The 14,486-nt window shown below is 37.2% G+C and overlaps 2 protein-coding genes across 3 annotated transcripts; one reads left to right on the top strand and one right to left on the bottom strand.

Annotated features, from left to right (window-relative positions):
- Window positions 1-2,257: 2,257 nt before the first annotated feature.
- LOC127428241 (beta-1,3-galactosyltransferase 6-like) lies at window positions 2,258-5,153 on the top strand. Its single transcript, XM_051676455.1, has 2 exons — window positions 2,258-2,592; window positions 3,763-5,153. The coding sequence occupies exon 2, from the start codon at window positions 3,770-3,772 to the stop codon at window positions 4,772-4,774; it is 1,005 nt and encodes a 334-aa protein (XP_051532415.1). The 5' UTR covers window positions 2,258-2,592; window positions 3,763-3,769; the 3' UTR covers window positions 4,775-5,153.
- Window positions 5,154-6,611: 1,458 nt separating this feature from the next.
- On the bottom strand, window positions 6,612-13,045 carry si:ch211-160o17.6 (protein FAM107B). Of its 2 annotated transcripts, none has more exons than XM_051676463.1 (5): window positions 11,919-11,981; window positions 11,255-11,294; window positions 10,998-11,142; window positions 8,680-8,824; window positions 6,612-7,876 (listed from the first exon to the last, which is right to left on the bottom strand). In XM_051676463.1, exons 2-5 carry the CDS (start codon window positions 11,277-11,279, stop codon window positions 7,775-7,777), a joined length of 417 nt encoding a protein of 138 aa, XP_051532423.1. In that variant the 5' UTR covers window positions 11,280-11,294; window positions 11,919-11,981; the 3' UTR covers window positions 6,612-7,774. The 2 variants fall into 2 exon arrangements, with proteins under 2 accessions (XP_051532423.1, XP_051532422.1); XM_051676462.1 differs by lacking the exon at window positions 11,919-11,981 and adding an exon at window positions 12,868-13,045 and having other exon boundaries at window positions 6,613-7,876.
- Window positions 13,046-14,486: the final 1,441 nt, after the last annotated feature.

Genomic DNA, 14,486 nt, shown 5'->3' with positions numbered 1-14,486 from the left:
GTTGTGGTATCAATGAGGGGACAGTTGACATGATGTGATCTCTAAATGGATCTTTGAAATTCTGCTTAAAGTGACACTGTGATCTGACCTCCATGGTCTTTCTTGTTCTGGTCTCAATAACATGATGTGCCTTGACAATAACCTGAACTTTTTTTTTTTTTTTAACTATTTTGTAATGTCAAAAAAAAAAAAACATCCATTGTAATACCATCAAATAACTCAATACAATTTTGCATCTAAACTTAACCTAAAAACTTTACCTAAAAATGAAAATTCTCGTAATTTACTCAACCTCATGCCATCCCAGATGTATGCCTGTCTTCTGCAGAACACAAATGAAGATTTTTAGAAGAATATCTCAGCTCTGTAGGCCCATACAATGCAAGTGAATGTAGGCCAGAACTTTGAAGCTCCAAAAGGCACAAAGGCAGCATAAAATTTATTTATATGTCTACAGAATAGTGGTTAAATCCATGTCTTCAGAAGCGATATGACAGGTGTGGGTGAGAAACATCAATATTTAAGTCCGTTTTTACTATAAATCTCCACTTTCACATTTTGTCATCTAGTCTAACGAAAATGACTAGAAGTTTTATTTGGCAGCTATAACTTTTCAGATTAATGCAGAAAAAGGCAAGCCTACTTTTGGTGACATTCCCTATATATTGAATAATATAACCACAAGTGGATAAGCTATGGTAGTCAAGCATATTCTAGCCACTTTGTCCAATACGACTAGGCACAACTGCCCTTACAAAAAATTTACCATGGTAACAGGTTTCTGCCAACTTTGTATTAAGCCACAACTATCAACCAAACAAAAAAGAAAAAAATTACCAAAATTCTAAAAGCTTTTTAATTTGTAATATTGCCCATATAAATGTATAATGATTTAACTGGAGTACAAACCGCATAAAAAGAGCCCAGCACCAACCGCTCACTTCCATGACCAATGTCGAATGATGCAACTGAGTTTCTTGACACTGTCAAACTACATATTTTACATATTTGGGCGTTTTCCAAACAGTATTTATGCACCCTTGAAGGGCACTGCGGGAAGGGTACGCCACTTCAAGGGTCGTTCCAAATGAAAGTAAACATATATATATATATATATTTTTTTTTTTTCATTTTTTTTTTTTCATGAAGGGCCATAGACAAGACTGTTAGCGAAGGGTGCATTCATACAGCAATGCCATGCTCCCTTCAGAGTGCCCATATCAAGAGCTCTGGTGTGAGTATGGCATAAGGATAATCACTTTCAATTATATTTTTTGTATACTTATAATCAACAACTTTAAGTCAATAGATTTATACTCCCATCGTTTTTAATTCAATTGCGTCATTCGCAATACTTCATGGCCCATGGAATTGTAGTTCATTCCCTCATTAAAGACGTTAAAGGTTCAGTCATTTTTTTCTGTGTCTTCTTGGACTAACACTTTAAAAAAAATCTACAGTTCAGGCAAACTTGCTGCAATTTTGCCGCTCAGAATTTCCATATGCAAATGAGCTTGCGATTTTTCCACAAATGTTTGCCAGAAGTTTGCAGCTCTTCACGGCAACCTTTGGCAACAATGGACAATTTGTCACTACTGGCAAACACTGCTCTTGCAAACCTGTGGCAACAATGAAGAGTTTGCCGCAAAGCTTATTTGCATTCAAAAATAATGAGTAGCAAATTTGCCACAGGGGTTTGCCAAAAAATCTTGATTTTTTTACATAGCCGTGGATTTAACATCATTCAAAAGCAGAAGTTTTCAGTTACAAATGCCATTGTAGAAATTCACTAACAGTCAGCCATGATTAATTTAACCCATGAATGAAAGTGTCCATTAACAGAATAAGCGAGAAGTATTCCACTGATCATGTGATTCTAACATGGCTGCCCCCACGAGGGGACCCTCTCCATGTATCAAAACAGCTTTAATCGGATTACTGATGTGACTGGAATCGTCACTTCACATGAGTAGTCATGTGATTTTATACATATTTTTCAAAATGGAGTATAACTTAATGAGGAAAAAATTACTGAGTGCACCTTTAAGGACACCTGTATCTTTTAGTTGGACTTGCAATTTCAGTTTTGTTTCTTGCTAATTTTGTAACGTTGTGGTTTGGTTCATGGCTAAGAACTCTTTTAAGGATTTTAAATCCCTAAGGAAAGAATTTATCAAGACGGCTGGAAAAGTGGGTAAGCACTGCTGCTCTTTATATTCATCCCGTCCACTAGGTTGTGCAGTTCGTACATGTTGATTTGAGAGTAACATGAACTCTGTTTGTGGTTGTGAACATCACGGTATAAACAGAAGTGTTTATGTGTGTTGAAGAATACAGACGCGTTCAAAACTCTAACACACCTTTTCAGTCAGTCCCGTGTATTTTTTCGTTTTAATGCAGAAGATTTGTGCATCTGCTGAATGTAAATATTCCCGTGTTTTGTCTGGAGAGGCAGCAGAAGACAACAGCAGCATCGATCAGTGGTTAGCAAGATCAGCTGTTATTCAAAAACATCCAGTATCCAGTACTAATAAAGATGCACAGGATGAGCCATAAGCACATCAAATGAGCGGTTTGACGGGAATCTACCAGGTAAAGTGCATGCTGCAGGATGAGAGCTGTATTTTTAGATGCTCTCTCACTGTGTTTGATTATAGTGAGTTGTCGGGATCAGCAGTGGAAACTCAGCTTTGAGATTATGTTAAATCAGGGATGCTGTTTTGCATACACGTTTCATTGCATGTGGTTTTATGCCCTTTATTTAAATAGTCGTCTACTTGTTTAACCTCCTGTATTCTTAAAGGGTAGTTGACAAGAAATGTTTCTGGAAAATTGACATGTCTTGGTGTTTGATACTATATTAAATCTAAAAAAATTTAAGCAGCATTTTACTAATTCTTTAATAATTATTGTGCATGCAGCTTTTATGACTTAGTATTAAATGCGAGATTAAATCGAATATGTGTCACAAAAAATGAATTACAAAAGATAAAAAGGTGATTTGGTCATTTAAATGGATAGTTCACCCAAAAATGAAAATTCTCATAATTTACCCACCCTTATGCCATCCCTGATGTGTATAACTTTCTTTCTTCTGGTGAACACAAATTAAGTTTATTTTTAATGTCTTCGCTCTGTTGGTCCATACAATGCAAGTGAATGGTTACCAAAACTTTGAAGCTCCAAAGAGCACATAAAGTCAACATAAAAGTAATCCATACGTGTACAGTGGTTAAATCCACGTCTTTAGAAGTGATATGATAGGTGTGGGTGAGGAAAAGATCAATATTTAAGTCCTTTTTTACTATCTCCGCCTTTGACCAGCCCTGACCGGTAGGTGTCGACATGCATGCAAAATGTTAATTGCCAAAAACAAAAGAAGAATGTGAAAGTGGAGATTTATAGTAAAAAAAGGACTTAAATATTGATATGTTTCACACCCACACTTATCATATAGCTTCTGAAGATATGGATTTAACCACTGGAGTTGTAGGGATTACATTTATGCTACTTTATGTACTTTTTGGAGCTTCAAAGTTTTGGTCACCATTTACTTGCATTGTATGGACCTACAGAGCTGAGATATTCTTCTCAATATCTTTGTGTCCTGCAGAAGAAAAATCATAGACATTTGGGATGGCAAGAGGTTGAGTAAATGATTAGTGAATTTTCATTTTTGGGTGACCTACAGTATTCCTTTAAAATGGGAAGGCTTATTTTCAAATTATGTGGCATAAAAAAGTTTGCTTTTCTGTTCCTCAGTGACATCATGAATCTGGTACGTCTTGTGTGTCGTCATAAGACAGCCCTGGCACTCAGTGTCCTTTTCCTGTTTGCCTTAGTCCTCCTCTTCCTCGCCAAATGTACATCCGAGACACTAAAGCCGGCTGAATCCCCAGGGATGGCACCACAAGCTGAGTCAAGACAGAAGCAGCCAGCAGGGTCTCCTCGTGCCAAAGAGCTCTCAGCATTCCTAGTGGTTCTCATCACCACGGGGCCAAAGTACACGGAGCGGCGAAGTATTATTCGGAGCACCTGGCTGACCAAGCAGGATCCCGAAGTGCTGTATTGGTTTGTCATCGGCACAGAGGGTCTACCAGCTGAAGACCTTCAGAACCTCGGAACCGAGCAGGTGCGACATCACGACCTCCTCTTGCTCCCTGACCTCCGGGACTCGTATGAGAACCTCACGCAAAAGCTGCTCCACATGTACTCGTGGTTGGACCAGAACGTGGAATTCAAATTTGTCCTTAAGGCTGATGACGACACTTTCGCTCGCTTGGACCTCCTCAAGGAGGAGCTAAAGACTAAGGAGCCCAACCGCTTGTACTGGGGCTTCTTCTCCGGTCGTGGGAGAGTTAAAACGGCTGGGAAATGGAAAGAAAGCGCGTGGGAATTGTGTGACTACTACTTGCCCTACGCTCTGGGTGGGGGCTACGTGCTTTCGTCCGACCTTGTGCACTACGTACGTCTCAATGAAGGGTTTCTAAAGACGTGGCAGAGTGAAGATGTGTCTTTGGGTGCTTGGCTGGCCCCCGTGGACGTGAAACGGCTTCACGATCCACGCTTTGACACAGAATACAAGTCACGCGGATGCAGCAATAAGTATCTGGTTACTCACAAGCAGAGTTTAGAGGACATGTTGGAGAAGCATCAGACGCTACAAAGAGACAGGCGTCTGTGCAAAGAGGAAGTTAAACTGAGACTGTCCTATATTTACGACTGGAACGTCCCGCCTTCCCAGTGTTGCCAACGCAAAGATGGCATCCCTTGACTTTTCGACACCCGTGGTCTTGTGTATTTTTTCACCTTGCTATTTATTTATTTATTATCAATGTTGTGTCTGTATAACTGCAATAGCATTTCTGAACCTTTGGAAAACACTATTTTAACTCTCAATGTAATATTACGGAATTGGAGAGTAAAAGCTGCTATTCTGGAATTTTGAGCTGCGAATAAGGCGTTCTTCCTTTATTAGGCAGCCTAACAAGAGCTCAACTATCTGGACAGCCTGGTCTTTACCAGTGGATGATTGTAAGATTCTGGGTCAAGTGGTTTTTGCAGTCAGATATTTCTGCTGTATTGTCTGTATATACCTTCTTAACTTATATATATATATACAGGTGCATCTCAATAAATTAGAATGTTGTGGAAAAGTTCATTTATTTCAGTAATTCAACTCAAATTGTGAAACTCGTGTATTAAATAAATTCAATGCACACAGACTGAAGTAGTTTAAGTCTTTGGTTCTTTTAATTGTGACGATTTTGGCTCACATTTAACAAAAACCCACCAATTCACTATCTCAAAAAATTAGAATACATCATAAGACCAATAAAAAAAACATTTTTAGTGAATTGTTGGCCTTCTGGAAAGTATGTTCATTTACTGTATATGTACTCAATACTTGGTAGGGGCTCCTTTTGCTTTAATTACTGCCTCAATTCGGCGTGGCATGGAGGTGATCAGTTTGTGGCACTGCTGAGGTGGTATGGAAGCCCAGGTTTCTTTGACAGTGGCCTTCAGCTCATCTGCATTTTTTGGTCTCTTGTTTCTCATTTTCCTCTTGCCAATACCCCATAGATTCTCTATGGGGTTCAGGTCTGGTGAGTTTGCTGGCCAGTCAAGCACACCAACACCATGGTCATTTAACCAACTTTTGGTGCTTTTGGCAGTGTGGGCAGGTGCGAAATCCTGCTGGAAAATGAAATCAGCATCTTTAAAAAGCTGGTCAGCAGAAGGAAGCATGAAGTGCTCCAAAATTTCTTGGTAAACGGGTGCAGTGACTTTGGTTTTCAAAAAACACAATGGACCAACACCAGCAGATGACATTGCACCCCAAATCATCACAGACTGTGGAAACTTAACACTGGACTTCAAGCAACTTGGGCTATGAGTTTCTCCACCCTTCCTCCAGACTCTAGGACCTTGGTTTCCAAATGAAATACAAAACTTGCTCTCATCTGAAAAGAGGACTTTGGAACACTGGGCAACAGTCCAGTTCTTCTTCTCCTTAGCTCAGGTAAGACGCCTCTGACGTTGTCTGTGGTTCAGGAGTGGCTTAACAAGAGGAATACAACAACTGTAGCCAAATTCCTTGACATGTCTGTGTGTGGTGGCTCTTGATGCCTTGACCCCAGCCTCAGTCCATTCCTTGTGAAGTTCACCCAAATTCTTGAATCGATTTTGCTTGACAATCCTCATAAGGCTGCGGTTCTCTTGGTTGGTTGTGCATCTTTTTCTTCCACACTTTTTCCTTCCACTCAACTTTCTGTTAACATGCTTGGATACAGCACTCTGTGAACAGCCAGCTTCTTTGGCAATGAATGTTTGTGGCTTACCCTCCTTGTGAAGGGTGTCAGTGATTGTCTTCTGGACAACTGTCAGATCAGCAGTCTTCCCCATGATTGTGTAGCCTAGTGAACCAAACTGAGAGACCATTTTGAAGGCTCAGGAAACCTTTGCAGGTGTTTTGAGTTGATTAGCTGATTGGCATGTCACCATATTCTAATTTTTTGAGATAGTGAATTGGTGGGTTTTTGTTAAATGTGAGCCAAAATCATCACAATTAAAAGAACCAAATACTTAAACTACTTCAGTCTGTGTGCATTGAATTTATTTAATACATGAGTTTCACAATTTGAGTTGAATTACTGAAATAAATGAACTTTTCCACGACATTTTAATTTATTGAGATGCACCTGTATATATCCCCTTTTCTGCCAATTTGGCATGCCCAATTCCCACTACTTACTAGGTCCTCGTGGTGGTGCGGTTACTCACCTCAATCCGGGTGGCGGAGGACAAGTCTCAGTTGCCTCCACTTCTGAGACAGTCAATCCGCACATCACGCACAACTTACCACGTGCCCCATTGAGAGCGAGAACCACTAATCATGACCATGAGGACGTTACCCCATGTGACTCTACCCTTCCTAGCAACCAGGCCAATTTGGTTGCTTAGGAGACCTGCCTGGAGTCACTCGGCACACCCTGGATTCGAATTAGCGTCAATACTCGCTGAGCTACCCAGGCCCCATACCTTCTTTACTTAATGTTCACTGATAGATTTGTTTGTTTCATCTTACATTTATAATCCAGATATGTAAAGACCTGTCTCTATTCTAATAAATATACATAGTTAAGAAATATTAACCAGAAAAGAAGGGGCCAGACACCTCAAACAAGCAGTTTATTTATGGCGGACAAAAAAAGGTTTTTGAGGTACCACAAACAATTTTATCCTTTGGGATAGAGAGCCAATTTTGCCATACAATAATAACAATGACTTGAGGACTTTCTGTTTATGTATACTTGTCGATGATACTTTATGAAAGTATTTCTGTTTTATGTGTTCAGCTGATGTGACTGAGTTGTAAAATTATGTACCTCAAAAATTTTCTTAAATGTTTTTGTTGTTTTTGTTTTTACATTGCATTTTTCCACTTCTGTGAATTATTCATTTAATATGGCCTCGGAGATGCTGAAAGAAAAGGTGTATTTTGATTGTGTAATTTGAAATATATCAACTCCAGTTGGAACCAAGTTTAGAACAGTAGAAAATGACAGCAAATATTACAGAATATTTCTCAATAATTCTCTCTGAAAAACTTGTTGATCTGCACAATTTCAGTATTATTTTTGTGGCAGGGCTTGAAATAAAATTATATACTGTAAACTACATTTTGAGGAAACCAAAAAGAGAAGGTATTGGGAGGAATTGTTGATCTCTCGCTTGACATAGATTGCTGTAGTTGTTCTTGATCATAGTTTGTTTAATAGCCTGAGATGGTGATGTGTCTTAGGTTGTCCCTCACTCGCACAAACTCCGGCATTTTCTCCAAGTCTTCCTTCCGTCTTAACTCATCTTGTTCGTACTGTAGGAAGAGAAAGCACCATATGAAATATTTTTTAAGAAATGTTAGTTTCACTAGGCCTATTCTGCTTTTATCTTTTTCTAAAGGGATGTTACTTAGGTCTTTTGTCCTATTGCTGCCATAATAATAGCACTGTTAAAGGAATATTCCGGGTTCAATACAAGTTAAGCTCAATCAGTAGCATTTGTGGCATAGTGTTGATCACCACAAACATTGATTTTGACTCGCCCTTCCTTTTATTAAAAAAAAAGCAAAAATCTGGGTTACAGTGAGGCACTTGCAATGGAACTGAATGGGGACAATCCGTTAACTTTAAAAAAAAAAAAAAAACTCGAGGTATAGCCACAAAATGTAAACAATATGCAATATGTTATATTATTTTAGTGTGATAAAATCTCTTACCTTTTCTGTGTAAAGTCCAATTTTACAAGTTCATTACCTTGATGACGTATCAGCGTAAACCCTAAAATGACTGTAAAAATTACGATTTAGACAACTTGACAGCTCGAATAATAAACTTTTTAACAGAAAAATGAATGCAAGTTCTTTTGTAAAATTATACGCTACACATTTCTGTGTTTAAGCCCTCCCAAAAATTGGCCCCATTCACTTCCATTGTAGGTGCCACACTGTAACCTTGATTTTTGCCTCTTCTTTAAAAAAAAAAAAAAAGAGGAGGAATTATTTATTGTGGTAAACATTATGCCCACAAATGTTGTCAATTAAGCTTAATTTGTTTTGAGCCTGGAATATTCCTTTAAATGCATTTGGTTGAATTCTTGTCATGGCGGTTGAGTACATACCGCCATGAGTTTCTGGCGTCTCTTGCGCAGTTCTTGCTCCAGGTCAGACGGTGGTTTTAAGGCCTGTTCTCTCTCTCTATACTGCTCCAGTCTCCTCTGCTCCAAAACCCGCTGGAGCTCCGGCTTCTCTTCTGGCAGAAGACCCCTGCATACATATCAAAGGATTGATTTATTTAGGCCTAAAGCCTAAAAGTGTGCATTGTTTTAAAGGCTCCATATGGAGATGAGACCTAAAAATCCAAGTTTCTTTTGCAGTCAAATTACTCCAAACTCCATTGCAAAAGCAAAATTGTAAATAAGAGGTGGTGTGTCTTTAGGCTTAAAAGAGAGTGAATCATTCTAGTGATTAAAATAATATTGAAAATAAGAATTACTTGAAAGGTCAAATCTATTTCTGTCTCTCTCATGGTTAGATTAGCACTAATTAAAACATCACTGTGACACCCTGCCATCTACACTGGCCCCAAAAACATTTTGTACATTTAAGCCACAATTAAAAATGAATGAACACCATTGCATTTGAACACCAATATAATTTGCAACAAATTATGAAAACTAGCAGCCATTTGATTAATTACCAATTACCAACCAGTCTCATTGATTTTTACTCAACGTACAGTATACACTGATCAGCCACAACATCAAAACCACCTGCCTAATATTGTGTAGGTCCCTCTCGTGCCGCCAAAACAGTGCCAACCCGCATCTCAGAATAGCATTTTGAGATGCTGTTCTTCTCACCATAATTGTACAGAGCGGTTATCTGAGTTACCGTAGACTTTGTCAGTTCAAACAATCTGGCCATTCTCTGACCTCTCTCATCAACAATGTGTTTCTGTCCACAGAACTGCTGCTGACTGGATGTTTTTTGTTTTTGGCACCATTCTGAGTAAATTCTAGTGACTATTGTGCGTGAAAATCCCAGGAGATCAGCAGTTACAGAAATACTCAAACCAGCCTGTCTGGCACCAACAATCATCCATGTGATTATCTAATCAGCCAATCGTGAGTCAGCAGTGCAGTGCATAAAATCAAGCAGATATGGGTCAGGAGCCTCAGTTAATGTTCACATCAACCATCAGAATGGGGAAAAAAATGTGATCTCAGTTATTTTGACCTTGGCATGATTGTTGGTGCCAGATGGGCTGGTTTGAGTATTTCTGTAACAGCTGATCTCCTGGGATTTTCACACACAACAGTCTCTAGAGTTTACTCCGAATGGTGCCAAAAACAAAAAACATCCAGTGAGTTGCAGTTCTGTGGATGGAAATGCCTTGTTGATAAGAGAGGTCAACAGAGAATGGCCAGACTGGTTGAACAGACAAAGTCTACGGTAACTCAGATAACCGCTCTTTACAATTGTGGTGAGAAGAACAGCATCTCAGAATGCTATTCTGAGATGTGGGTTGGCCTGTTTTGGCGGCACGAGGGGGACCTACAACATTAGGCAGGTGGTTTTAATGTTGCGGCTGGTCGGTGTATAGCCATTTCCCCTCAAGTTTACACAGGTAGTTCATAAACTATGGACATGTTCCACCAACATTTCATGAGAAGTTTTGCTTGAAAAGTGTACTTGTGCTATCTCTTTTAAAACAAATGCCACTTGCTATGATTTTTGTTACCTACTGATGTTTTTTTAAGTGTGGCTTAAGTGTAAGCTATTGACATGCCAGTGTAAGGGGCCATTGCATATTCTGGCTATAATACAGTATTTCAAATGTACTCGCTTGATGTTATTGTAATATTGTACATGAGAAACCATAAAGGACTGATTTCAGCTGTGTGGGCAGAACTAGCAAAACTGGACTAAATAATTTATTGGAACCAAAAGTATGTGTAAATGTTAGTGAAAGCAGCCCAGCCCAGTGGCCCAGTACTGGCAAAATATTGTGTTTTTAACTGAGCATCTTTTTAATGATAGTATCTTGCTGAGAGATTAGCCTGTTGACAATGCAATTTAGACCACTGCGCTGTATATCCCCTTTCCCAGGAGCTGTGATGATTCTGTTTAGATGGCAGAGGCCATGCCCTTGGAAAGAGGTTTGCTTTGATCTCTTTTGACATGACATATACAATTTTGTATAGGCTTGTCAGAAAATTTGTAAAGTTATCAGTCTTTTCATATATAACTGTTGAGTCAAAATCAGTCAAAATGGTCTACATAAAGAATTATTTATTTAAACGAATGGCTATTTTCATACCTGGTGAATCTCATAAAGAGCATGTCTAGATCATAAATATATTAATTAGGATGAAATATGACCCAGACATTTCTTTTGTGACTTTACATTTTCCTGAGATTCCCCCTTCTAGCTCACCATCTGTGGCTGACGAGAAGTTCACGATGTAGCCCTCTATGACTGTGAGACTCCAAAATGGGGTTGGGCAGTTTCTTTGGACGGATAAGGTCGTCCTGGCCTTCAGTTGTCTTTTGAGATACAGAAGTCCCACAGCTGGAGCTTTCTGAGGTACAGAGATAGATTACATTAACCATAAACACTCTAAGCTATATGGTACTGACTTTTAGTGAAATGAGCCATAAAACTTTCCAGGAAAATGAAGGGCTGAAAAATACCTGTTTTGTGATTCTCGTATACCATTCTGTGTGAAATTACCTTATGGAGAAACAAAAGTTTACATGATTTAGGTGTTAATAAATCTGAACTAAGTCTGAATCATTTCTGACAAAAGGTTACAGTTTATTGTACCTAACAAACATTTTCTGTCAATGTTTTATTTATTTTTTTTACTAATTTTCTTTTTTATCTTATTTAATTAAGGATAAAATATAAAACAACGAATACATATTTCATCTTCTTAGTATATTTTTCACAGTTTAACTATATTGTATTTACTACATTGATTGTTACATATTTTTTTAAAGAAAAATTGGTAACACTTATCCTAAGGTTCCATTTGTATCATAACAATGAACAATATATTTTTACATCATTTTTAAATCTTGGTTAATGTTACAAATACATTTGTTCATTGTTAGTTAAAGGAATGTTCCAGGTTCAAAACAATGCATTTGTAGCATAATGTTAACTACCACTAAATTAATTTAGAATCATCCCTCCTTAAAAAAGCCAAAATCTGTGTTACAGTGAGACACTTACAATGTAAAAGAATAGGGCCAGTCCATAAATGTTAAAATACTCTATTTCAAAAGTATAGCCTCAAGATGTGAACAAAATGTGTGTTAATGTGATTTTAGTGTGATAAAATCACTTACTAACCTTTTCTGTGTAAAGTTATTTGCAATTTTACAACTTTGTTGCCACATAATGCCATAAACCCTGAAACGACAATTTAAAGAACTTTACAGCACAAATAATCTATGAGTTTTCACAGAAAAATTCCTGTAAGTGCTTTTATAAAGTTATAAGCTTCACGTTTCTGGTTTTAAACCCTCAAAAACATTGGCCCCATTTTCTTCCAGTGTAAGTGTCTTACTGTAACATTGATTTTTGCTTTTTTTTTTTAAAGAAAAGGAGGGGCGAGTCAAAATAATTTTTGTAGTAATCCACATTATGCCACAAATGCTGTCGATTGAGCTTAACTTGTATTGAACCCGGAATATTCCTTTAATGTCAATTCATAAAGTATTACCTAATTTTAAAATATACAACTTTTAATTAAAATCAATTATTAAATTAACATTAATTTCAAATGTTGAAATAAACATTAAATTAGATTAAAAGTATTATTCATTGTTAGTTCATGCTTATGTAACTAATGTTCACAAATGAAACCTTATTGTAAAATGTTACTGAGAAAAAAAAGCAAAAAAAAAAGCCATATCTTTGTAATCTGTTTTAAAGCAGCTTTCCTACTTATTTAAAAGTATATTTTGTTTCTTAATGGAAAGAGTTTACCAAAAATGTGGTACACATCAATGTGGTGGTACATAAGAATGCACAAAAAATAAGTTTCTGTTTGATGACTTCATCCCAGTTGCTTATATTTTTATTATGCGGCACATACAGAAAATTTGAGAGTAATGCGCCCTATTTTCCCACAATTACACCGACAACTTGAACTTAAAGAACTTGGGGGAAAAAAAATAAAAAATTCAAATGTTGTTCAATATGAAATGTGACTACAAATTACACATATCTTTCTGAAACATGTGGTCTTCATCCACTTGCATAAAGTAATGAAGACTGCATGCAGGTTAAATCTTACCTGTGTCCTGTAATATAACAGCATACCGAACCAAAGGTATCAGCAGGAGGTAGATGCCACGCTGCACTTCTCGTACATGCTGACCCAAGAGCACCAGCACAGCTGTTTTAAAGGTAAAGCCGTTCGCTCTAGAGACCTTGATCCTCCCAGCAGATGCAACTAATGGCATCAGCTTACCTGTGTAATCACACCTCAGACAGGAGGAACAACTCTACTGAATGATGCCCAACACAGAGCATATGGTGGATTACCAACAGGTTCAATCCCATTTAGAGAAAACCTTCTTTGTTCCCTATAAAGACATAGATGCAAAGACCTTTTGTTTCAACACACAAGCAGAAAATACGTCTAGAATACATAAATATGAACAGATCAAGTTTAAAGCACAGTAAAAATGAATATAAATCTAATGTTAAATGTTACAGTAAAAACCTGTTAATTGGTTAACTGTAAGTTACCCTACCATATACAGTGAAAAACATTGATTAAAAAATTATATTTAATTTTTTAATACATATAATTATATTTACATTATATATATATATATATATATATATATATATAAAATTACATTTACAAGGCAATGTAATTTTACTTTAAAATAGTGTAAAAGGGTTTTTGTTAGTAATAAGCATGAAATACTTTTTTATTTTTTTATGGTGTAATTCTATATTGTATTTATTATTATATTACAATATTTCATTATAATACTGAAAAGGTTATGTAAATATTTGTGTAGTAAACAGTATGAGTCACCTTATGTTGAAAAACAGTAAATAGCCGTTTCCAGAACTCCCTGTGTGATGCATCACATTTGATTGTCTTTTATTTAAATAGTTATGTTTCTTGTTATCAGTTATGTGCATTGGGGTGTTTTATGTTATAGGTTATTTTATGTTGTTTCATTTAATGTTCTTGCATTATTTTAGCCTTGTGTGTTACCCTAATGTGTCTTGGTGTGGGTAACATGGTGCACTGTTTATGTACATTTATTAGCCATGGTTCATGGAAAGGACAATTTTGATGAAATATTATTTGATTATTAATGGCTTAAGGAAACATTGGACAGGCGAAGGCTAAATCTATTGTTACAATTGTAGTTTATCTCTCTGGGCCTGACTTGAAATAACAATTGTAGTTCTATGGGAGGTATTCAACACCAATATAATAAACTCCTTAGTAGCATTGAAAATCCTACTTTTAAAAGAGGAACACTGGATTTCCCTGTCAGAATGAATTAGGCACAACACCTGATTCTGTGTTAAGATGTACACATACAAATAATGAAACACACAGACACACTGGCTGCCAAGTATTACCAGACAACAGCTGAGTGCACCTTATGGTCTCTTTTTCTTGCCAAGTACATTGTCAGTGAGATGACCCTTCCAGGATCTACAGAACGCTATTAGAGAGGGGAAACACTTCTGTCTCACTGGAAATCAGTTGCATTCATCTGTGATTTGTAAAGCAATTAACATTTTAGAGCTGTTCAGGTTGTAGTCCAAAAACCCAGAAGAGAGTTTTCCTTTTTTGAGCCATGGGTTCCCTCTGGAGTTTCCTATGAGTTTTTATTATGGCAACATTAAGATACCTGGACATTTTATTCTACAACATAA

Source organism: Myxocyprinus asiaticus, chromosome 37, assembly GCF_019703515.2.
Source record: "Myxocyprinus asiaticus isolate MX2 ecotype Aquarium Trade chromosome 37, UBuf_Myxa_2, whole genome shotgun sequence".
Lineage (NCBI taxonomy): Eukaryota > Metazoa > Chordata > Actinopteri > Cypriniformes > Catostomidae > Myxocyprinus > Myxocyprinus asiaticus.
Note: the sequence above shows the minus strand (reverse complement) of the source record. Positions and strands in the feature narration are given on the sequence as shown.

Excerpts from the sequence above, each read along its gene's own strand:
- si:ch211-160o17.6 (XM_051676462.1), bottom strand. The coding sequence starts at position 12,891 with ATGCTGTTATATTACAGGACACAG. Across the intron at positions 11,143-11,254 it reads ATACGAGAATCACAAAACAG|AAAGCTCCAGCTGTGGGACT; the intron begins GTATTTTTCAGC and ends TCTGTACCTCAG. Across the intron at positions 7,877-8,679 it reads GACGCCAGAAACTCATGGCG|TACGAACAAGATGAGTTAAG; the intron begins GTATGTACTCAA and ends CTCTTCCTACAG.
- LOC127428241 (XM_051676455.1), top strand. The coding sequence starts at position 3,770 with ATGAATCTGGTACGTCTTGTGTGTCGTCATAAGACAGCCCTGGCACTC.